The sequence below is a fragment of the Dama dama genome, chromosome 5, assembly GCF_033118175.1.
Source record: "Dama dama isolate Ldn47 chromosome 5, ASM3311817v1, whole genome shotgun sequence".
NCBI classification, from domain to species: domain Eukaryota; kingdom Metazoa; phylum Chordata; class Mammalia; order Artiodactyla; family Cervidae; genus Dama; species Dama dama.
Genome location: NC_083685.1, coordinates 125,514,191 through 125,538,214, shown reverse-complemented (window position 1 = coordinate 125,538,214; position 24,024 = coordinate 125,514,191). Strand labels below are relative to the sequence as shown.

At 58.3% G+C, this 24,024-nt stretch overlaps 1 protein-coding gene across 3 annotated transcripts; it reads right to left on the bottom strand.

Annotated features, from left to right (window-relative positions):
- Nucleotides 1–617: 617 nt before the first annotated feature.
- On the bottom strand, nt 618–20,820 carry HID1 (HID1 domain containing). Of its 3 annotated transcripts, none has more exons than XM_061144886.1 (19): nt 20,648–20,820; nt 14,996–15,145; nt 14,155–14,325; nt 13,473–13,589; nt 12,837–12,943; nt 12,261–12,377; nt 9,936–10,158; nt 9,719–9,775; nt 8,451–8,591; nt 8,223–8,313; nt 7,854–8,005; nt 7,677–7,755; nt 6,200–6,364; nt 3,723–3,950; nt 3,371–3,477; nt 2,738–2,818; nt 2,061–2,152; nt 1,775–1,933; nt 618–1,546 (listed from the first exon to the last, which is right to left on the bottom strand). In XM_061144886.1, the coding sequence occupies exons 1-19, from the start codon at nt 20,711–20,713 to the stop codon at nt 1,483–1,485; spliced, it is 2,367 nt and encodes a 788-aa protein (XP_061000869.1). In that variant the 5' UTR covers nt 20,714–20,820; the 3' UTR covers nt 618–1,482. The 3 variants fall into 3 exon arrangements, with proteins under 3 accessions (XP_061000869.1, XP_061000870.1, XP_061000871.1); XM_061144887.1 differs by having other exon boundaries at nt 13,473–13,586; XM_061144888.1 differs by lacking the exon at nt 3,723–3,950.
- Between the last annotated feature and the right edge of the window lie 3,204 nt (nt 20,821–24,024).

Here is a 24,024-nt window from a genome sequence, read left to right as displayed (position 1 = left end):
CCCTATTTCTGGGCCAGGAGGGGTCTAAACCCTTTGTCTGGTCCTCCCCTTGTCTGATCCACGGCAGGAGAGGGGGAGAAGCTGGGGCTTCCGCATCCTTCCACCCCTCGCCAGCCCTCCTTTTCCCCAGGACACAGCCCCAGGGGACTTTCCCCAGCTGCAGGGTCCTCTGAGTCTTCGGGCGGGGAGGGCAGCCCGTCCATCTCTCTGAGCCCAGTGCAAACAGTGAGCTGTGCCCAGGGTGAGGCCTGGGGTGAGGCCTGGGGAGGGCAGCTCCGCCCTTGCCGGCCAGGTTTGCACCCCACAAAGCTGGGTGCTGGTGAGAATGGGGCTAGAGTCCCAGGGACCCCCCAGGGTGGCCAGCAGAGCCCCATGCCAGAGGCTGGGAGGCAGACCTTTCACCTCTCCTGTGTGAGCTCTTTCTCTGGGGGCACCACGGCCAGGGAACCCAACCCTCCACTTCCCCACCCAAGAAAATGATGGAGGCTGGTCGTGTGCCGAGGGCCCTCTGGGCCTGACTCTGGGCCTGACTCTGGCAGGCGGAGCCCCAGCGTCCCTGAAAACAAGAGCCATGGACTGACCCCCTGCCTCCCCTCCAAGCACAAGGACACAGGGTCTGGAGAGGGGGATTTTATTATGTAAAGAGGCCGATTGTACAGAGCAAAGATTGTACTGACACAGGCGGGGTGAGGGAGACCCAGAGGCCAGGACCAGAAGGAGGGAGGGGTGGCCTCCCAGTCCCCCCTCCCCCCCCAACATCCAGGCGGTAGGAAAGGGGAGGGAGGGCTGAACGGCGGCTTCCCCCCGCCATCCCCTCACCCCCGATTCTGTGTGAGAGTCAGGCAGGCTACATCCCTTGACCCGGAAAATACAAAGGAGACCCTCAACCCCCTATTCCAAACCCTAACAAGCAGGAGGTCCTCCAGTCTGGCTCTTGGCATCCGTCCGCCCCCAGTCTCCTCCATGAGCATCTTGGCCACCCTTCTTCCCGGGGTCCTGGCAGCGGGCAGGGGCTGGACCAGGTGGTTTCCGGGTAGGAGACTTGGAAAGGCTCTCCCCACCCTTGCAGGCACCTCCAGGAATGACGGCCCAAGATTTCCTTGTGGGCAGCCCACTGGGGCACAGAGGCCTATTGCCCTCCAGGATCCAACAGCCCAAGAGCCAGGCGGGCACTGAGGGTTGGCTTAGAAATGGGTTCTGAAGGGCAGCCAGAGAGAGGTGGGAGCTCTGGGTGGGGGGAGGGGGGCTGCAGCCCTGGAGAGAGAAGGTTCCGGCGAGTCCAGCCTGCAGGCGGGGGGCAGGGTGGGTCCCCACCAACCCAGCCACAGGGGGCCTCTGGGGCCTGCCGCCCAGGACTCAGCCACTTAAGCTCCCAGCCCTGATTGGAGTCATTTAAAGCTCAGAACAGGGGATCGGGGGTCAGCACTGGGGACCCCGGGTCCCCGCCCTCCCCTGGCCCCTGCCCCTCGCAGGCTTCCATCTTCACACCCGCTGGATCTCAAACAGCTTCACGTCCGTGTCGTACCAGACAGGTGGGTCCACATTCCTGCTGAGCGAGTCGACGGTCACCCGGGGGCCGGGTGGCCTCGAGAAAATGCCTGGGGAGGAACTGGGCCATCCTCCTCCCGCCCTGGCATCCTCCACCGGCTCGGGCAGTGGGTGCCCACCCCCACCAGACAAGACCACCCTGGTGGACGGTCTTGACATCAACCCCACTAGCTGAGGCCGACCCTCAGGAGGGACAGCAGGCCCCCAGCAGCCCCCAGGGGCCCACCTCAGGTAGATGACGCCCCACATGTAGGTGCGGAACCACATGGCCGTGCCCGAGTTGGCCTGGTACTTGCGGATGAGGATGGGGTGGGGCACGGGCAGCAGCCCCACCAGGGTGCCGTGCTGCAGGAACCGCAGGATCTCCGACTCGTCCGTCAGGCCCCTGCCAGGGAGATGGGGCTCTCCAGTGTGCCCACTCTGAAGGGCTCTCCCATGCTCCCGGCCCTGGCCCCGCCCTGGCCTGTGCTGGCCCGCAGAGCCCACCTGCCCGGCCACGCCCCCAGCCTCACTTGTCAATGCAGATCTTCTCCACCTGGGGAACCAGCACCTGCAGCAGTCTCATGATGGTTTGCAGTGGCAGCTTCGACTTCCAGGAGAGGACCTGGGGGAGGGACTGGGGTTCCCCAGCTGGCAAAGCAGTCCCCCAGAGGCTCTGGCACAGACCTGACCCCTGACCTGGAACCATGGGCTCCCCAAGGCAGAAGACATCTTGGCTCATCACAACAAGGGCCTGGCAACTGGGCAGGGCCCGTGAATAGTGACTGCGATTCATGGCAGGGGCTGCGGCCTCTCATGGAGCGTGTACCGTACCGTGCCTTTGATCCTCACGACAGAGTGATGAGGCTGGGACATTTAGTATCCCCAAGCAAACACAATTAGTGGTGAGGTCAGGAAACAAGTAAGGGAGTGAGCCAGTGATGCCAAGGAAGGAAACTGGAAAGGGTGATTTATTGAGAAAGGGCTGTACCTTAACCCTGCTGGGGAACCAACCCTGGACAGTGTAGACAAGAGGAAGCAACCAAGCCAGAGAGGCCAAGGTCACGAGACAGGACTGACCCTAAACCTGACCCCAGGCCAGTCCCTGGAACTGGACCCATTCCCATGCAAGCCTTTCCTGAGCCAGGAGCCCCCGACCGCACCCCACACACACACCGTGTGCCATCTGCCCCACCTGCCCCACCCTCACCCACTCCGACGTCGGGTTCCACTGCCCACTGGCCGATGCGCTGGACAGTCGCCGCTGCTCCCGCCAAGCCTGGCTGGGCTCCTGGTCCCCGAGAAGAAACCAGAGTGAGGGGTGGCGGGAAAGGGTAAGGATGGGGGGTGGAGGGCAGGCCATCAGGCCCTTGAACAGCCCCTCCCACAGCCTGGGACCCGGAGGGCAAGGAGGTCTCTGCCCTGGCCCATGCTGGGGGGAGGGGGCTCCCTCCCAAAGGAGGGGATGGCCCAGCCCAGCACCCTTTGCCCTGGGCCCCAGGCCCTGCCCGACCCAGCCCAGCCTGGTGACAGGTTTAGGGCCAGGGGCTGAGTGGGCAGACGGGGTAAAGGCCGGCCCAGCCTTGATAAGGCTGATGGATGACGAGGCTGAAGGCCAAGGGCTTGAGCCCGTGACCAATAAACGAGGGAGGGGTCTGTGAAAGACACCCCCCGCCCCCATGACAGAGAGTCAGCAGTGCCAACCCCGATGCCCTGAGCACCAGGTGCCCGGCCCTCTGCGGCAGGGGACCCCAGGGTGCCCCGGCCTGGCCAGCATTTCAGAGACCAAGGAGGAAGGGAAGATGCCTAGCCTCGCCCCCCACCGCGAGTTCCCGGGGCCCACCTCCGCGGCTGGGCTGTCCTCCGCCGAGCTCTGCTGGGGCGCAGAGTCCAGGGACCGCAGGGTGCCATCCTCCGACACCTGGGACTTCTCCGTCAGCTTGTCAATGCCTGCGGCGGGGCGGGGGCAGTGAGGACTCCTGCCCCAGTGCCCCTCCTCGAACGCCCCTGCACAGCCCCGCCCCGCGAGTCCCCAGCTTCCCTCCACTTCAGAGATGCTGCATCTGACCCCCCCGCCCCGTCCAGCACGGAGTCCAGTCCCCCCACCCAGCTAGCCCTCCCAGGCTCCCCTGAGACCTCCTCCCCGACCCTTCCTGTCACTTTCCACAGCCCCCTGCCAGCCGTCAGCACCGGACCTGGGGTGGCCACCAGGCTGGTCTTGAGGGTGCCCGGCTCGGCGGGCGCGGCGGGGCGGGACCCCTCCATGGAGGCGCCCTCCTGCGAGCCCGCGCGGGACAAGGACTCGGGCGGCCGGCGGCGCCGCTGCAGGGCCTTGTGGATGGCGGGCGGGTCGGTGGGCAGGTTGGCCAGCTGGTGGAAGACGCTGCGCTTCCGGATGATGGCATAGACCAGGTTGGAGTTACCTATGGGCGGGGAGGGGGGGTCTGAGCGAGGCCCCCTCGCCATCCCTTTCATAGGAGCGGCTTCCTGGGAGCCAGGGGGAGCTTGGAGGACAAGAGGGGCGTCTACCCCCCAGGGGGAGGCGACAGCAAAGGCCACAGAAGAGAGGGAGAGTGGGCAGGGTTGGTGCTGGGGGCGGGGGGTGGGCTGAGGCGACTCCAGGATGCCACCTGTCAGGGAAAGAGCTTCTGGGCTGAGCTCACTCCTGCCCCTCCCTGGTAGCCGGGGGACCCTCTCGCCACCCAGCACGAAGGGGCAACACCTGGCAAAACCGGGTGGGCCCAGCATGTCAGAGTCCCACTAAGCCAGCTGTTCAATATTTTGATGGTCCCCCAAGCCAAGTCACCGGGAGGAAGGACCATACGGTGTGTGCCCACGCTGAACGCCCTCGGCTCCGAGGGAGACAGGAATGCTTTCCGGGCCTTCAGTGCCACGTCTTGACCCCGCTCGCCGCCCCACCCCGGTCCCTGCCTCTCACCACCCTGCTCCACGTCCACATCCACGTCTCACCCCATCGGCTTTCTGTAGACTGTGCCCCCGCCGTGATTTCCTACTGTCCCCACCGAATTCAGCCCTGATGAGTTAGGGTTACTCACTCAGTCATGTTCGACTCTCGTGTGACCCCGTGGACTCTGGCCCACTAGGCTCCTCTGTCCATGGGATTCTCCAGGCAAGAATACTGGAGTGGGTTGCCATTCCCTTCTCCAGGGGATCTTCCTGACCCAGGGATCAAACCCAGGTCTCCTGCGCTGGCAGGTGAATTCTTTACCATCTGAGCCACTGGGAAGTCCTTTATCCCTGATCGATTAGTACAAATACTGCTTATTCTGGAAATAGTAACAACTGCTAATATTTAAGTCACAGGCAAGTGCTAAAGTGCTTTCTTGGATTATTTCACCTAATCGTCCCAACACCCTCTGAGATAGGGACTCTTGGTATTACGATTATGCTCATCTTACAGATGAAGAAACTGAGGCTCAGGGAGCCGGTGTGCTCACACTCACACTCACACTCACACTCACACTCACAGCTAAGTGTTTGCTGCTGTCGTTCAGTCGCTCAGTCGTGTCTGACTCTCTGCGACCCCATGGACTGCAGCACGCCTGGCTTTCCTGTCCTTCACCAACTCCCAGAGCTTGCTCAAACTCATGTCCATTGAGTCGGTGATGCCATCCAACCATCTCATTCTCTGTCGCCCCCTCCTCCTGCCCTTAATCTTTCCCAGCATCAGGGACACGAGTAAGCAACTAAACAACAACAATCCTAAGCTATACAATAGGTCCTTGCTGCTTATCTATTTTATATCTAGTAGTGTGCATATGTTAACCCCAAATACATATAATTTTATTATAGAAAACTGAAGAAGGAAATAGCAACCCACTCCAGTATTCTTGCCTGGTGAATCCCATGGACGGAGAAGCCTGGCAGGCTACAGTCCATGGGGTCACAAGAGTTGGATATGACTTGGCATATAAACCACCAAATTATAGAAAAAAGGGTTTCATTCCAGTTACATATGTACATGTCTGCCTCCTCTAAACACTAGAGCTTTTCAAGGATGAGAATGTATCCAATTGATCTCCATCAGTCTAGCACTTAACATAATGTCTGATTACCAGACAGCGTCAAAAGTGTATCCATGGCTGTTGTTGTTGTTGTTCAGCTGCTAAGTTGTGTCCGGCTCTTTGTGACCCCATGGACTGCAGCACGCCAGGCTTCCCTGTCTTTCATCATCTCCTGGAGTTTGCTCAAACTCGTGTTCATTGAGTCATGATGCCATCCCACCATCTCATCCTCTGTCGCCCCCTTCTCCTCCTGCCCTGAGAGCTAAGTGGCAAGGCCTTCACTGACAGCAGGCACCTCAGCATCTCTGATGCCCAGCAAGCCCGTGACACCCTGAACTTCCCTCCCATCAGACTTAAGATGACCTGTTTGTCTGGGTGACCATCTGTTTAGAGTCCCCCCTCCGAGCCGCCCTCCCCAGCTGTGAGCCTCACGGGGCAAGAGGCACTCTGCTTGGTTTCCCACCGAATCCCCTCACCAGGCCCAGGGCTTGGTATACAACAGGCACTCAATAAATGCATGCAGGACAAACAAACTAGGGATTGGAGGGCTGTGTCCGCCTCCACAGTGGGAAGGAGTCCTCGCCCACTGCCCACCCCGGCTCCCCCCGTCCCCCAGGCCAGGCCAGGGGCTTGGGCCGGCACCTCACCGTCAAACTGGTACTGGATGATGTTGTTGAAGACTTCCAGGAGGAAGAAGACCAGGTGGTGGTTCTGGGCAGCAGAGAAGAGGAACCAGGTGGTGGAGAAGGCCTCCAGCAGGTGCAGCAGCTTGTTGGCGGCCACCATGGACAGGCTCTTGAGGTAGGGGGACACTGCAGGGGAGGGGTCGGCTTACTTCTGGGGCCCCGCCAACCAGGCCTGCACACCGGGGGCCTGGGAGGGACACAGTGCTCCCACTCCCACACCCTCCCTGCCCCCTGCCTGGGAAGTCCCCCGCAAAAGTCAGGAAGACCGAGCCCCAGGGGCCAAGGCCACACTGGCCATGCCTCCCGCAGAGCCCCAGGGCTCCACCGGGCCCCGCCCCCGTGGACAGCCCTGTTTACAAAGCCACTCACACACTCCATCTCCCCCACTCCTCCTCGAACCTGAGAGGGAGGTAGATACAGGAGACCATTCCCATTTTGCAGATGAGAAAACTGAGGTTCAGAGAGGTTCATAAACTTGCCCAGAATTGCCCAGTTATAAAGTGATGGGCAGGGATACAAACTCAGGATCTTTACATCTTTCTAGAATACCAAGCTGGGAATTCCCTGGTGGCCCAATCATTGGACTCTGAGCTCCCACTGCAGGGGGCCTGGGTTCCACCCCCAGCTGGAGAACTAAGATCTTGCAAGCCATGCAGGACAGCCAAAACAAAAATTAAAAAAAAAAAAAGTAAGTAGACTATCAAGCTGATATTCCATATATAATTATATACGGATTTTCTGCACAGACGGTGAAGGGGGAGTCAGAGACACAAGGCTGCACCCGGCTTGACGTCACAGACTGATCTGTCATAGCCCGACCTTGCCTCGTGTCTTTCTCCCTCACGGGGGTGAGGCAGGGTCGGTGGCTGTCTTGTTCACAAATGCATTCTCAGGTAAGATCTGTGGGATGGAGCCAGTGATGGAAGGCCCAGTTTTGAGCCCTGGTTGAGTAAATAGGATGCCACAGGCTATGCAGTGCAGTCAAACAATTAAGAAAGAAGAAAGGGGGAGAAATGAGAGAGAGAGAAGGAAGGAAGGAAGGAAGGAAGAAAGGAAATTGACCAGTAGGTACTTTGTTGTTGTTGTATTGTGTGGTCAGTTGTGTCCAACTCCTTGCGACCCCGTGGACTGTAGCCCACCAGGCTCCTCTGTCCATGGGATTCTCCAGGCAAGAGTACTGGAGTGGCTTGCCATTCCCTTCTGCAGGGGATCTTCCCAACCCTGGGATCGAACCCGAGTCTCAGGCGTTTCCTGCATTGGCAGGTGGGCTCTTTACCTCTGCGCCACCCGGGAAGCCCTGTAGGCACTTAGCGGCCCTTATGTTAATATTTCTATTGGACCCAGCAGGTTTGAACCAGGGAGCCCGCGGCAGGTCAGCCTGTGGCCGGGCGCCCCCTGGTGGTCATCGTGGGAAAGGCGCGCCCTGGTCCCCGCGTACCGTTGACCACGATGGTGAGCAGACAGTCGAAGAGGGGCTGCAGCCGCTGGTGCCCGCTGGTGATGATCTTGTGGAAAACCTACGCGGGGAGCAGGGGGTCAGCCACGGGTCCCTGCCGCCTCCAGTCTCGGCCGAGGGCACGTCACCCCCAGACTTCCAGGTCCCCCCCTGACTTACCACGATGAGCAGGTCGGCGTGGGTGCCGGTGAAGACCGGGATGTCCATGGGCACGCGCACAGAGTAGGGCTTGTTCAGCCGCACCCCGAAGTTCCGCTCCCCGCTCAGAAGCAGCAGGATGAAGACGCCGATGTGCATCAGGCCCACCCGAGCTGCGTCGCGGGGCATGGAAGGGTCACCTCGCTGGGTGGGGCAGGGAGGAAGGGAGCCTGGGGCAGGGACCCATCTTGGGGTGGGGGCAGGGGGGAGAAGCCCTTCCTGGGAGGTCAGGGCACAGGGCCCAAGCTGCTAGGAGGCAGGACAGACTGGCCGCAGCCGCCCCTTGGTGAGGAGCGCCCCCCAGGGATCCCGAGCCCACCCCAGCCTTACACTGATCCGCTCGAGCATCATTGAGGAAGTAGAGGATGGGAACCAGGATGTCTAGGACGTCACTGCTCTTCAGCACAAAGAAGAGGAATTTCTGGGGGTGGAGGGGAGACGGGTGGGCGAGGTCAGGAGAGGGGCAGTTCTGCCCTGCCCCTCCCAGGAGTGTCCCTAGATGCCCTCTGCATCCCAGGGGCAGACCACAACCCCGCACCCCCATGTGGGCCGGCCCACCTTGTTGAAGTCGCAGAGCTTCCAGAAGAGGACCAGCAACTCCTGATGGAACTGGATCTTCTTGGTCGAGTTGGGCAGGTAGGTCTGGAGCAGGGGGTTGGACAGCAGCCGGGCTATGCCCTTGAGGATGAACTGGAAGTCCTGGGTGGGGTAAGGGCAGGGACCTGTCCAGTCCGTCTCCCTGCAGTCCCAGCTTCCTGGCCAGGCCCCCAACAAATGCCTCCTCTCCCCCCACTCCCACCCCACCCAGAGCCTGATTCCCACCATCAGAGCCAGAGGGACCCAGGTTCCAGTGTCATCAACAGCTGTCCTGGGGCTAGCCCCTCGAAGCTGGGTCCAGGGCAGGTCTCGAGAGCTTACTCCACCACCAGACCACAGGCTCCCCATCTACACACTGGGCTCCTGCCCACCTGGACTTCTTGTGGACAGGTGCAATCCTCCCGCCCCTTCCCAGCACCCTGTCACATGTGAGGAACAGCCTATTCTAGAAGAGCTGTCCATCACTGAGCACCTACTGCCTGGACAGTGCTCTCAGCCAATCCCCACCACGAGGCAAGGATGCAGCTCCTGTCCCCACATCACAGCTGCAGAGATGAGAGTCCGGGGGGCACAAGAACCAAGATCACAAGACACACGAACCCAGGTGTGACTGGCCTTTCTGTCCACTGTAATTCCCCTACCAAACCCACCATCAGAGCCACCTCCTCCCGCAAGTCTTCCCCGGCTACCCTCCCCCAGTTGAGGCCATCTGCCCTTTTCTGAGGCTCAAGACCCTTGCGGTCCAACCCCGAGTCCACTGGGACCGTGGTTCCTTCACGTAGGGGTCAGGACTCTCCCTACCCCCAACCTTATCTGCATCCTCTCACCCCCTGCAAGGTCACAACCTTTGTGGGGAGTGGGCATCAAGAACCCACTGGAGGACTTCCCTGGTGGTATGGTGGATGGGAACCACCTGCCAAAGCAGGGAACATAGGTTCGACCCCTGGTCTGGGAAGATGCCAAATGCCACGGAGCAACTAGGCCGGTTCACCACCACCACTGGGCCCATGTGCTGCAACTATTGAAGCCAGCGAGCCTAGAGCCCCTACTCCGCAACAAGAAAAGCCACGGCAATGAGAAGCCCGTGCACCGCAACAAACAGTAGCCACTGCTCACCATAAGTAGAGAAAGCACAGCTACGGAGGCCCAGCGCCGTCAAAAAATTGATTACTTAAAAATTAAAAACAAAAATAAAAATCCCGCCAGAGCAAGAGCATTGTTCAACTCACCTCTTCTCGATGGATGCGGGACAGGTAGTTCACAAACAGGTTCTCGGGCCCTGGAGGCTGCGGAGGGTGGAACCGGGGCTCAGCAGGTGCCCTCACCCCGCCCCCACGCTACCGCAGGCCCGCTCTGACCCCAGGCACCCCCACGAGGTGTCCACTGGGTATCCCTCGCCCGGGCTGCTGGAGACGGTGCCGGCGGCCCGCGTTCTCCCGTGCTCACGTCGGCATCGTCCATGGCGGTGCCCGTGGTGGTGCCGTCCACGGTGGGGCTGGCGCTGGTGGCGCTGTCGTGGTCCAAGGTGACGATGAGCACCTGGGCCGCTTCCTCCACCAGGGGTTCCCGGTAGTCGGAGAAGAGCAGGTGGTTGTAGGGGATCCCGTAGCCCACAGGGTCATAGGCACACACGGTGTTCAGGAGCGAGGTGAACAGGGGCAGGGCGTGTCTGCGCAGGGGCGGGGGCGGGGCTTCAGGGACTCCGTCCACTGTCCACTCGCGGCCGCGGCCGGGTGGGCGGGTCGGCCAGGACGACCCCTCATCCCCAAGTGTCTCAGTACGAGGCTGTGGTCTGGGGGCCAGGGAGCAGCCCCAGGAGCTCATCCTCTTCCTTTCTGGCAGAGACCACACCCGACTCCTTGCCTGTATCTGGGACCCCGGCAGGGATGGTTGGGGGCCAGGAGGAATTCATTACCAAGACAGGGATGGCCAGTCCTGAGGGGGCTCTTTGCAGAATATCATGTCCACACCCCTTAGATTTTCACCCCCAGAGGTTGAAGCCTGTTGTGGTTTATTTCAAAATTTTTAAAAATATATATATTTTTGTGACTGCTCCACATGCTACAGCTGGGATCTTAGTTCCCCAACCAGTGATGAACCTTCACTCCCCTGCACTGGAAGTGCAGAGTCTTAACCACTGGACTTCCCGGGAAGTCCCTAAAAAATACTTTACTTTTTTAGAGCAGTTTTAGGTTCATAGTAAAACTGAGGGGGAGGCAGAGATTTCCCATAGATTCCCTACCTCAACACATACACAGTCTCCACCACCATCCACATCCCCCACCATCCACATCCCCCCCACATTTGTTACAACTGATGAGCCGACATCAACACATCACTGTCACCCAAAGTCCACAGTTTACATCAGGGTTCATTTCTTTCTTTCTTTCTTTTTTGGCTGCACCATGGCAAGTGGAATCTTACTTCCACCAAGGCTCGAACTTGCTCCCCCCGCAGTGGAAGTGCCAAGTCCTAAGCTCCGGACCACTGGAGAATTCTCCAGAGTTCACTCTTGACGCTGTATAATCTACGGGCTTGGATAAATGTATAAAGGACATGCCTCTGAGGTTTCTGCAGGGCAGGTACCCTCCCCTCTGGGCCTCAGAGAAGCGTTGGAGGCCCACAGGGAAGGCGGGAAGCAAAGCACGTGCCCCATTCCCCGGCTCCCAGGCCACAGAAGGCCTCCATTCAGAGATTTGTGAGGTGTCAGAGGTCAAGCTCCTCACCTTACAGATGAGGAAACTGAGACCTACGGAGGTTCATCAAGTGGCAAAGGTGGCCGTTTGCCTGATAAGGCTGGGGAGGAAGAAAACCCTGACCAGCTTTTAACTGTACCTGGTAGGGGGAGTCACCTGGATTCTCTCTACTTCTGGGGGTTGTGCAGCGGGTGAGATTGGGCTGCAAAACCTGAAGATGGGGCGTGTCATGTGGGAGTCAGTCTGGAAGAGGGTGAACCACGACACAGGGGCACTAACCCCATGTTGCCGGTACAGCCCCGGGCACAATTGGAGCTGCCCAGCTGGAGCATCCGGACCTGCTGTAAGTATGCAGTCCTGCCACGTGACACCTCCACGAACTCATATGCTCCCCAGAGCCCTTAAGTGCCCCTACGTGGGCCAGGCTTCCCCATTCTTCGTAGTATTCCTCACACCCCCACCCACCCACCATTTAAACAGCACCGTCCAGAAAATTCCCTGGCTAGGACTTGGCCACTGGTTCAATCGGCCCTGGGTTCAATCCCTGGTCGGGGAGCTAAGATCCTGCAAGGCCACGCAGCACCGCCAAAATTAAATAAACTGTCCAATACAAGCTACATGTAGCTACGGACAGCTTAACATGTGGCTGGTCCAAAGTGAGATGTGCCATAAATGTAAAACTACACACCAGATGAAAAGTGAATGTAAAACATTTCAATAACTTTGTTTAGTGATTACACCTCAAATACTGATGTTTCAGACATATTGGGTTAAAAGAAATACATAATTAAAATTAACTTCACCAGTTTCTTTTCAACTTTTTACATACTAGAAATGTTTAAACTGCACATGTGGTTTGCATTACCCTTCTACTGGACGGCGCTCTAGATGGAGGACCCAGGGCCCCCAACAGGGACCGCGCTGGTGTTAAAGTGCAGCTGTTGTTATAGGTCATCACCAGCAGGGGGCAGCGTGCCTCCTCAAATAAGACACATTCGCCAGCAAATGGCCTCAGCGCAGCGCTGCCTGCATGCAGGAGGTGGGGAAACCGAAAGGCAAGCCAGGGGCCCCTCACCTGTTTTCTGTGGAACAAAAAAACTGCACCCACGGATTGATGCTGCTGCTGTCCGGAACTGGGGGCAGGTACATGGCCTCGGAGAAGCAAGTGAGCAGCAGTTTCAGCAGCTCCATCCTTGGGCAGAGAGGACAGGAGAGGGGCTCTGAGGTTCCCAGTTCCCCTAGAGGAGAGCACGACCTCCTCCCCACCGCCCCAGCTCTTGTTGAGGTTCATGAAAAGTGACTGCATTTTATCCCTGTGAGGCTGAAGCTGGGTCACGAGTGGGCAGGGTCTTCTCTGCTATTGTTTAGTCCCTAAGTCTTGTCTGACTCTTTGCGATCCCCTGGACTGTAGCCGGCCAGGCTCCTGTGTCCGCGGGATTCTCCAGGCAAGAATACTGCAGTGGGTTGCCATGCCCTTCTCCAGGGGATCTTCCAGACTCAGGGATCAAACCCGGGTATCCTGCATTGCAGGTGGATTCTTTACCACTGAACCACCAGGGACGCCAAGGGTCTCCTTGGAAGACCCCCACACATGGCTCCCTCCCTGAGCGGTGCAGAGGCCAGGCTTGGGGTCCAGCCCGAACAAGCTCACCGATTCATGTCGTGGATGTAGTTGGGCTGGGGAGAGTGAGCAAAGCCCACGCCAGCCTCCCAGATGTATTCACAGCTGTCCAGGGAGTGAATGTCCTCTGCCGAGTCCTGGGGACAGGGTCAAAGAGAGATCAGCGCCCCCACTCTCCTTGGGGGGGCAAAGACCCTCATATTCTCCTAAAGACAGACCCTCAAAGCACCCCAGGTTCTAGGAAAGCTCATTTTCCTTCAGTCTGGTGTTTGCTCAGTCCAGTGTGAGACAGGAAGAGACAGGGACTGAGCAGAGCGGAGTTGGGGGCCCCCAATGGTGTGTGGGCGTGCGGGGTGGACAGCCCTGGAGGTCCGTCCACCGCCCGCAGGAAGTGAGGGGCCAGGCCTGCAGTGTGCCAGCCCCACCCCCACCGTGGCCCAGGCCAAGACAATGGGTGCTTGTGCCCTGCCTCCCGGATACAGAGGGCAGGGCCCGCACCAGCTGGCTCCCCGCCAGCTGTGCCAGCCTCCACCCCCTCCTGGGACCACGCGTGCCAGGCAGCCTGGCCCTCCCAGGGCAGTCCCTGCCCCAGGCAACTTCAACAGACCCCAGCCCGGGGCCCGAGCCCTCCTGGGCCGGGGCTGGGGGGTGCCGACGGGCTCTCACCACAGTGCTCCGCCGATGGCTCTGCACGGTGAAGTCTGGGCAGAAGAGCAGGTCAGCGATGGCCAGGAGCAGGGACTCGGCCAGCGGCCGGGCGTTCTCATCATCGTCCTCTGCCTGCTTGGGACGGCCCCCGGAGGCCCCTCAGTCGTGGCTGGCCGAGGAGAGGCGGCCCCAGGACTTGGGGATCAGGTGGAGGACAGGGTTGGCCCAGGCAGGCACCCACAGTGGAGGGAGAGAGGAAGTGGGGGGAGAAGGAACAGGCAGTGGACCCCTAATCACCCCAAACCTCCCAAGGCAGAAGGGGGACAGTGGGGAGCAGGGCTGGGAGCATTCAGGAGGCCTCCCCAGTGACTGGGAGGGGCCAGGTGAGCCCCCTAAACTCGAGAGCCTCAGCCCTGCTGAGAATTACTGGGCCCGCCCACCCAACACCACACACCCCCAGTTGCCTGGACAGAACCCCAGGGAGGGAGTGGGGTGAGTGGTGGGAGGGCCCAGCTGCAGGGGCAGGGACCCCCACGGGGGAGAAACCCAGGACTCAAGGGGGAGCTGACCCCCCCTCCGCCGGCCCTTCCCAAACCCCAGAAGAGGTCTGGAGGAAGGTGGCCGGCCCTACAGCTCTCTTCCCCTGTCCCCGTTGCCCCACCTCCCCCTGCCCCCCGAAGTCCTGGCCAGGCCCACAGACCCCTCCTCGCCCAGCCCCGGGCACTGTGGACCAGAAGAAGCCCCTCCAGTCAGGGTCCTCGAAGATGTAGGGCAGCACGCGGATGAGCAGGCGGCTGCAGTTCAGCACAATCTGCCTCTCCTTCTCCGAGTGGCAGCCGCTCTCGGCTCCCTGCACCAGCTTCTCGACTGCCTGCGAGGGTGGGCAGAGAGGCGGGCGGCAGGGGGGTGAGGCCCCGGCACCTGGGGTCAGGCTGGGCACCCCAGGCTTCAGGGGGAGCGTGGCCAACCTGCAGGACCCCCTCTCCAGACAGGGTCAGCCAACCCCGGGGGGACAGGGCATGGGCCAGGGAGGAGCCTGGAGCATCTGGGAGTGGGGCCCAGCCCACCACTCGCCGGCTGAGACCTTGCTAAGTGACCAGCCTCAGTTTCCTCATCTGCAAAATGGCAACACTGACGGCACCCCACGGACTGTAGCCCGCCAGGCTCCTCTGTCCGTGGGACTGCCCAGCAAGAATACCAGAATGGGTTGCCATTTCCTTCTCCAGCGGATCTTCCTGACCCAGAAGATCAAACTGCATTGTCTCCTGCATTGGCAGGCGGATTCTTTACCACTGAGCCCCCAGGAAGCCCAGCAACCACACAAGGGGGGCTAGCCGAGGGGATCTGTGGCGAGTGCCGCCAGCACGTCCCCCGGAGCCCGGCCCAGGGGAGAGGGGGTAAAGCCTCGGGGCCACATCTACTGGGGTGGTGTCCTGGGTGCCGGCCCCGTTGGACCACAGGGCTGGGCCAGCTCCAGCCTCCCTGGGACTGTGGGGAATGGCTCGGGTGGGGGTGACCGCGAGGGGCCGGGCACCCCTCACCTTGTAGCACAGAGTGGCCAGGTTGGAGGGTGACTCCTCTCGAACCGCCCGGATCTCCGCTGCCGGCACCAGCGCAAAGACATCCTGCACCGAGGTGGCCGTGTCCGCCCAGAACTGGTCCCAGAAGGCGTCATCGGTGGCTTCCACGGGCTGCGGGGGGACCGAGTGCCCAGAGTCACACGATCTCTTGCCAGCAGGCCCACAGTGTGCCCAATTCTGTGACCAAGGGAGCCCCGGAAAGGGAAGCCCCCTCCTCCACTCTTGCTGGTGCCCAGGAGTCTTCCCCCATGGAGACATCCTTCAGTGGCCATGAGCCCTGCTTGGCACAGGCAGGCTGGGGACACTTGACACAGATGGTCAGGGATCGGCTGGCACTGAGTTCAGCAGGCAGAGCCCAACCCAGTCCCTGAGACCTGTGACCCCCAGGAACTCACCACCCCGCTTTGGTAAACCCTCCCCACCTGGGGGCCTCCCCAGGCCACACCCCTAAGTCACGTGCCCAGGGGCCAGAGCCAGGCTGTGCCCCTCCTCCCGGGAAGAAGCCAAGGGGACATGTGCCCACTGCCAATCACGCAGGCTGCCCCCTCAACCCCAGCCTCCACCCGCACCCGGGACACCCAACTAGCGCCGAATCAAAAGGAGTCACCCCACAGCTCTCTGACCACTTCCGCTCTTCTCGGTACCCATTACCGGCACTGCCGCTCAGGCCACTCTTGCCAGGGCCCCCCTTCCAAATCTACCCCCTCAATCCTGCCCCCACACTGCCCCCAACCAGCATTCAAAGCACAGCACCGAAGGCATTGCTCCCTCAACAAAGACACTTAGGGCTCCCCACTGCTGGCCAGACCTCGGCCGGACAGTCAGCCAAGATCACACCTAAACACACCTACAAGCACACACCTGGGCACACAGACACGCACACAGACACACAACAAACACGCGTGCACGTGCATGCGTGCACAGGCACACCTGTATTCACGATCCCAGCAACACAGCCCTGCCGTATTTTCTGGTTGCCTTGCACAGAAGCATCCCCTCTTCCCCACATGCCCACCCCACCCAACACTGTCCAAAGTCCTACCAGACCGACTGAGGCAACGTGCCTTCAGGACACTTATGCCTTTTAAGTCATATGGGCAGCCATATGAACACCCGATTTGAATCATGAACCTTAGAAGTCTCTCCTAAGGAAATGATCTGAGATATGCAGGTATGAGAATGTTTACTGAAGAGTTGGTAACAGTGAAAAGTTGGTATCAACCTAAATAGCCAACAATTGGAGAATGCTTAAAAAGTTGCTGCTGCTGCTCCTAAGTCACTTCGATCATATCTGACTCTTTGCAACCCTATGGACTGTAACCCGCCAGGCTCCTCTGTCCATGGAATTCTCCAAGCAAGAATATTGGAGTGTGTTACCATGTCCTCCTCAGGGAATTACCTGGCAATCTAGTGGTTAGGACTCTGTACTTCCACTACAGGGGGAATGGGGTCAATCTTTGGTCAGAGAACTAAGATCCTGCATACCACTCAGCCAAAAAAATAATTAAGACATAGTCAAACAATGCAATGTTTTGCAGCCATCAGAATCACATCTTCAAAGAATACAAATGAATGGAAAATGTTCGTCGTACAATGTTATATGAAAAAGAGAAGATGTAAAACTAACTATAGGATGATCATGATTTTTTGTAAAATTATAGAGGAATAAAAGCCTAGAAGAAAATAACGAAGTGGCAATAGCAATTATCTTTCAGGGTGGCTTTTTTGTTTGTTTCTTTATATTTTTCCTGTACATGCACGTATAGCTATTTTTTTCTTTTGAATGTTCATCTGTTTGAGGGTCAACCAAGGTCCTCTTACCCTTCTGAATAGCACTTCCTGCAAGAGACCTTCCCAGGCTGCTCCAATCAAATTAGACTTTTGCCTTCTCTGAAAGAGCCGATAAAGGGCTGCTGCTGCTGCTGCTAAGTCACGTCAAGGGCTACTCTACCACAAATCAGCATGTAATACACATCACTCTTATTATCAGGAAACAATGTGAATCTTACTTAAAAAAAATAATTCTGTTGGGACTTCCCTGGAGATCCAGTGGTTAAAACTCCGCACTTCCAATGCAGGGGGTACAGATTTGATCCCTGGTCAGGGAACTAAAACCCCACGTGCTGTGAGGTGAAGCCAAATAAAAAAATACTTTAAAACAAAAATTCTGTTCTCTAAAGCCACTTCTTCCAAGAAGTCTCCCAGAGTTTCTACCAGTGGGCTCGATCCCACCTTGGATGCCTGCTCCCCACCCGCCACAGTCACTCATCACCGGCCTGACTCCACTCTTGCCTGGAGGCCCTATTCCTCCACCAGCCCTTCTCCCGGGACCGTGCACTTGAGGCATATGGCAGACACTCAGGCAGTATTTGTGCAGCTGAAGGCTGTAATCAGTCCCAGAGATTCCCTTCAGCCCCTCCACCGGGCAGAGCTGAGCACAAGGCTGGGAACAAGCCTCCCCAGGGTCCAGTCTACCCCAGCCCACTCCCCAACAAGGCCGCCCGCGGAGGCACAGGGCAGCCAGTGGCCCCGGCCTTCAGGGCTGGCCTGGCACCAGGACACCCTGGGTCCCAGAACTGGTAGAGCAAGTTAGCTGGGGGAGAGGAACAAAGACCAAAGCTGCGCCCTGGGGCTGCAGCGGGCTGGTCCTCAGGACCTCCAACCCTCTCTGGGGTCCAGGGGAAGCACGCCCCAGTGTTGGTGGCCGGGTGGAAGTGGGGGAGGAGCCTCCCGGAAAACAGACAGAGCCCCAACCCCTGCCCCCCATCTGAGAGCACCTCTGGGAAGCCATTTTTCCCCTCCTCCCATGTAGCTACGACCCTCTTAAAGGGGCAAAAACTCATCAAGTGCACTTGACCTCTGACCTAGTTCATCAGGCAAGTGTCACCTGGGGACTGAATTAAGAATGAGGAGAGAGTCTTAGAAGGGAACTTGAGAGGCCCCAGGGCAGCCCAGCTCTGAAGCAGAGGGAAGTCCCAGCTCTGGGAGCTGGCCTTGAACTTCAGGACTAATGATTTCACCTCCCCCATCCCCAACTTGGACCTCTTCTCCGGGTCCCAGCTGTGGCTCCGGATCCTTCAGTTTGGTGGCCGTTACCAGACCAGGGGAGGCTAGCTTGATGCTGTAGGTACTGGCCAGGTTCGCTGGAACTTCTGAGTGTGGGGGAACATAGCTTAGCTCCTGCCTCAGTTATTCCAGCCCCACCCAACATAAAGAAGCTTCTAAAATCCAAGCTAGTTTCTTTAAAAAGAGTATTTTTGGTGGAGGTGGGCAGGCCCATGCTGCCAGGGGCACAGGGTCTGAGCTACCCTGGAGGGAAACCAGATATTCTTAGCGTAGCTTTGCCGGGACCTGCTCAGGCCAGACGCCCACCAGCCTGGAGGACCAGCTGCGTCTGCTGAACCTCTCTGCGGGGGGGAGAAGGGGAGGACCAGCAGTGGTCTAGCCTGCCAAGGGTGACCTGTACTGAAGGACTGTGTCACCACGGCATTCGCACACTCATAGGTGTGCACACGTGTGAACATGGACCCACTAGATATCCTCTGGCTTACAACAGAGAATCCCCAAAAGGAAAGGATCTAGGAGAGGGTCCCAGATCCAGGAATATGCTCCTCGAGGGCTCCACCCACACCGGGAAAGGCTTGGGAAACACAGCCAAGGCTGCCGGCTTCAGGACCGGGTCGGGCCTAGCCCAAGGCAGGAAGAAAACAGGATACAGCACAGGAAGGCTGGGAAAGCCAACCAGCTTAGGCCCGGGCCACGGGGAAGAGGTGCTAGGTTGGCATGTCTGCAAAACCCTGTGATCACAGAGGCCCTGGGGACAACTGGCCGGAATCTCCTTGGGGACACGGAGTGGCAAGGTCTGGAACGACCATCTGGGGGTTGGCCCTGACTCCCGAGCTGTCTGAGCCAGGTCACGGCACAGGGTCCGTGGCTTCAGGCCCTGAGGGTCTCTCCCTCCAGGCAGCCCAGGTCCCCTCCCACCTGCAGGGCCCCCGGGCTCTCCCGAGAGAGACTCAGGCTGGTCTCTGGCTCCAGCCCTGTCCCAAGTCAGCTCACTGTCCCCATCTGGGAAACGAGACAGCAGCTCCTCCGTCCACCCTGTCACAGGGCCACAGCCAGGGGAGGATGGAGGCCCAGTGTAATTTGGGGAGGGGGCCCGCGCCTGTAGGAATCCTTTGGGACCCAGCTGAGCTGGTCCTACTGGCCGGGCAGAGACCCCAGCTGCCAAGCCTACAGCCCGTAGGACAAGGTGTTTCCCTCCCCGGGCAGATAAACACGGAGGCCTCCCTCCCCTCCTCTCCCTGCGGCCCCCCACCGAGACGCGGGCCCACCTGCCACCCTCAGATCTAGAAGCCCCACGCCAAGAAAGCCAAACGCCAGAAACAGCCAGGAGCCTTGGAGGGCAGGAGTGATTAGCAAGGCCTGGTTTCTATCAAATGCCTCTCAGCTGGGACTGGACCCTACAGAGGTCCTGGGCGTGTGCCGGGCTCCCGACCTTTACCCTGTGGGAACCAGGTGTGGGACCACAGGTCTGGCCCCTGGAGCTGCCACCAGCTGGCTGTGGGGAAATGGCTCCCTTGAACCTACTCTACTTGCGGGGAGCATGAGAGAGCCCAGGGGGGTGCAGGTAGAAGGAAATTCCCCGCTGGCAGCAGGTCCTGACTCCCTCGAAAGTGGGGGACCTGGGGAGGCAGAGATGGGCATCTCTTTGGCCAGAGCGGCCTGGCTCAAGGAGTGAGAAGAGAGGGGTGGGCAGGGAGATAGCCTTGCTGGGGCCAGCCCTTGTGCTGCGGGCAAGGAGTTGGCCTCGGTGCCACTTGCGGGCCCAGGGGGTTACCCCCAGGCCCCACAGCACCTAGTCCAGGGGCAGCCTGGACGGTTCTTAGCCCTGCCCCAGAAAACAGGGGGTGCTGGCAAACACAGCCACCTCTGCAGCAGGGCCTGGAAAGGGGAGCCCCTGGAGCAGTGGTCCCCAGCTGGGAATCTGGACTCTATGGGCCTGGGGACAGCTCCCCTTGCCAGGCTGCAGCGCTGCCCACCACTCTGCGTGTTCCCATCAAGACCTAGGCCTTCTCTGACCCTGGGCATCGACCCGGCCCAGCAAGGCCGCCACCGCGCACCAGCTGTTTCCCCGCTCCAGGAGGGCAACCGCCGGCTTTGTTTGCATTGAGTCAACCGGGTCTGTGCCTCCCGGATCGCCGGCACCGAGGGGCAGGGAGGAGAAAAGGAGGTGTTTGGGTGGGTGGGGGTGGGGAGAGGCTGGAGATTGTGGGGCTGGAGGGGCGATGAGGGGGCCGACAGCGGGGCGGACAGCGGCGACGCCGGCCTGGGGAGTAGGCACACGTCAGCCTAAGCTGGCAGCAGCAGCTGCGGGAAATAGGGATGTTCCCGGGAGAGAAGGCTGGGGGTGGGGGACTAGGGGAGGGAGCCCTGGGGTACAGGCCCAGGGGTCTCGCTCCGGCCCCGGCTGCGGCGTCACCCTCTCGGCCAGCTGGTCCCCCCAGTCCCCGGCTAGCCAAGTTCTTGCAGCTGCTCCCCGCCGCCCCCCCGCCAGCCCTGCCCAGCCCCCAGCCTGGCAGGTGGGTGGGGAGGCCCGGGCCCCGGGCGCACCTGCGTCTTGGTGGTGAGCTGGATCACCGCCTTTCGGAAGTTCAGCTTGGAGTCGGCCGACCCCATTTCGTTGGAGCCCGTTCCGGCCTGGCCCCGGCCCCGACTCCCGCCCGGGCCCCGGCTCGATCTCCAGCTCCAGCTCCAGCCCCGCGGCCCCCGCGGCTCTCGCAGGAACCGAGCCGCGCGCCCCGCCCGCCGGCCCGGCGTCGGCCCCACCCCCTGGGCCCCGCCCCTCCGGGCCCCGCCCCCCGCACCTGCCGCTCCGGAGCCGCGATCCCCGCGCGGGCCGGGGATCTGGCCCGCGGATACACCCTCAAGCCCCTTCTCAGCTGGACCGGGTGCCTTCTGCGTGGAAGCGTTATCCCCCTCGATCTTTCCCATTTACACCCAGCGCCCCCCCGCCGGGGCCCGCAACCCTCCCAGCCTCCGTCCCCTGCCCCCCATCCTCACCCTAGGTCCCCACGCCATCACTGGGCCCACAGTTTCAAAGTCGGTCCTCTCCAGCATCTTTCTTGTCCATCCCCCGGCATTCTGGGCATCCGCTCGCTTGGTTCCCCTTTTTCCTGACCTGTCTCATCGGGCTCCGCGGCCTGGCGAGAGCGAGGGGTCCCTTCTGAGTCCCACAATTCCTTTCTGGCCACTTGCCTTCCCTGAGAATCCTGTTAGGTTCATCCATTTCAACAGATATGTTTAGGGACTAGGATTTATCAACACGGTGTCAGGGCCGGGGGGGGGCCGAGGAGGCTTAAGGCACAGGGTCTGCCCTTTAAGAGCAGTTAGCTAGAGAGACAAACAAGGAACAGATTAACCGTGGTTCAGCCCAGTGAGGCTACGATAGAGGCAAATTAATAATAATAATAAATAGTGACAACAACACCTCTTACACAACAAAAAACCTACCTCTGAAGTAGGTGTTATACCCACTTGACACTAGGGAACACTGAGGCTCAAAGCAGTTAATCTGCCCAAAGTCACACAACTGGTAAGGAACAAAGACAAAAAAGCAAATCCAACTCTGGCCCCAAAAGAGGACACATTTTTTTCAACAATATCGCTTTGCATGCTATGTCTGGAAGCTTCTAGAAATCCTAGCTGCTTCAAAAGGAGGTGACATTTAGCTTAAATTGAAATTCCGAAGGTAAAAAATGAGGGGTGCACTGTCTAGGCACAAAGGCAGGGTAGGACAGGGGTAGGAGGAGGGGGACGAGGGTGTCCCCACAGCACTGAATGAGCAGACTGGGCGGGAGCGCTCTGTGTTTGCTCCTGAGGTGGATTTTCCCTACCCTGGATGAAATCTTGGACAGGCTCCATGCTTTTATAATCACTTCAAGATAACAAATGAATAGTACCTTTATTTGGCACTAAAAAAAAAAATCCAGTCCACTCTACAAATCACCCAATCCCAGTCCAGGCCAGTGTGACATTTAAAAATCTGAATCTTATTCATTAGGGAGATGCAAACTGAAACCACAGTACAGTTACTACTACATACCTATTAGGATGGGTCAAAAACAAAAACCTAATGATGCCAAATACTGGTGAAGATGGGGAGCGTTTGTATTTTCTTATAAAGTTAATTCTAGGGATTTCCCTGGTGGTCCAGTGGTTAAGACTCTGTGTTTCAAATGCAGGGGCTCAGCTTCAATCCCTGGTGTGGCCAAAAAATAAAAAAATAAAGTTAAATATACAATTACTGTATAACTCAATAATCCTATTTTTAGAATTTACTCAGAAGAAATGAAGACATAGATCCACACAAAATTCTGAGTAATGCACATAGCAGTTTCATTCATAATCACCAAAACCTGGAAACAAACCAAATGTCCATCATCTGTGGTTCATCGATACAATGGACTAATACTCAGCAATTGTTGTTTAGTCACTCAGTCATGTCCGACTCTTTGTGACCCCATGGACTATAGCCTACTGGGCTCCTCTGTCCATGGGATTTCCCAGGCAAGAATACCGGAGTGGGTTGTCATTTCCTTCTCAGGGGGATCTTCCTGACCCAGGGATCAAACCTGCCAATCCTGGATTGGCAGACGGAGTCTTTACCTCTGAGACACCTGGGAAGCCCATACTCAGTAATAAAAAGGAACAAATTACTGGTACAGGCAGCAACAGTGTGGATGAATCTCAAAAGCGCTGGATCAGACACAGAAGACAACGTACTGTGTTATATCATTTATATGACATTCTGGCAAACACAAAATATAGGGACAGAAAACAAGCCAGTGACTGCCATGGGCTGGGAGCAGGATGAGATTGACTGTGAAAACATTTTTTGTTTTGATTGTGGGGGTGGTTCTGTGATTGTGTATGTTTGTCAAAATTCACATGACTCTGCACCTAAAAGGGATGAATTTTACTGTAAGTTATAGCTCCATTTAATTAAAAAAAATTTTAAAAAAAGATCAGGTACTAACTGACCATTCAAAGGGAGGAATTGTTTTTTGTTTTTATTTCTTGACCATGCACCATATGGGATCTTAGTTCCCCGACCACGGACTGAACTTGCACCCTCTGTGTTGGAAGCATGGAGTCTTAACCAGTGGACCCTCAGGGAAGTCCCCCAAGACAGTATTTGTGAGCCCTCTGGTCTTGCCCATTGTTCAGAGCCATTTCTGTGGTTTGCCACCAGGAACTCCAGGTGGCACTGAGATATTACTGGTCACCCACGGACACTTGGACAGATTGGCCAAAATGAGTTTAATCAAGCGGTGATTTATAAGGAGAAGGGAAACCAACAAGGGTCAGCGAGGCACCCTGGGGCTAGAAGCAGTAGAGAGCCTCAGCTATCCTTAAACCTAAAGTGGTGAGGGGTGGAATGGTTGCTAGAACACAGAAAGAGAGCCCAGCCATAGGAGAGGGCCAAGGGGAGCAGTGGGCTCCCATGATCTGGAGAATCCCATGGACAGAGGAGCCTGGCGGGCTACAGTCCTTAGGGTTGCAAAGAGTTGGACACGACTTAAGGACTAAACAGCAACAACTCTGCTGTGGCACCTTTGCCAGGAACCCCATCACCTCCCATCTACCACAGCCTCCACTCCTGCCCCCTCTAATCTATTCTGTGCAAGAGCCCAAGGAAATGTACAATACCGCTTAAGATGCTCCCCCACTGAAAACACCTTGGGGCCCATGGTTAGGGTCAGTTTTCTCTGGGTCCCACTCTGACCTCCAAGGACCTGCACCATCCTGAGTCTGCTCTCCCTCCCCGGAGCCCCAAGGTTCCTCTCACATGGTCTGCCTTTATTTCCTCAAAGCCTCCAAGCTCTTTCTTCCTGAGATCTGTGTACAAGTTGTTCCTTTTGACTGAGACATACTTCTGCCCACTCTTCATGTCACTGCCCTTCTCATGCTTCAGGGTCCTGTCTCCT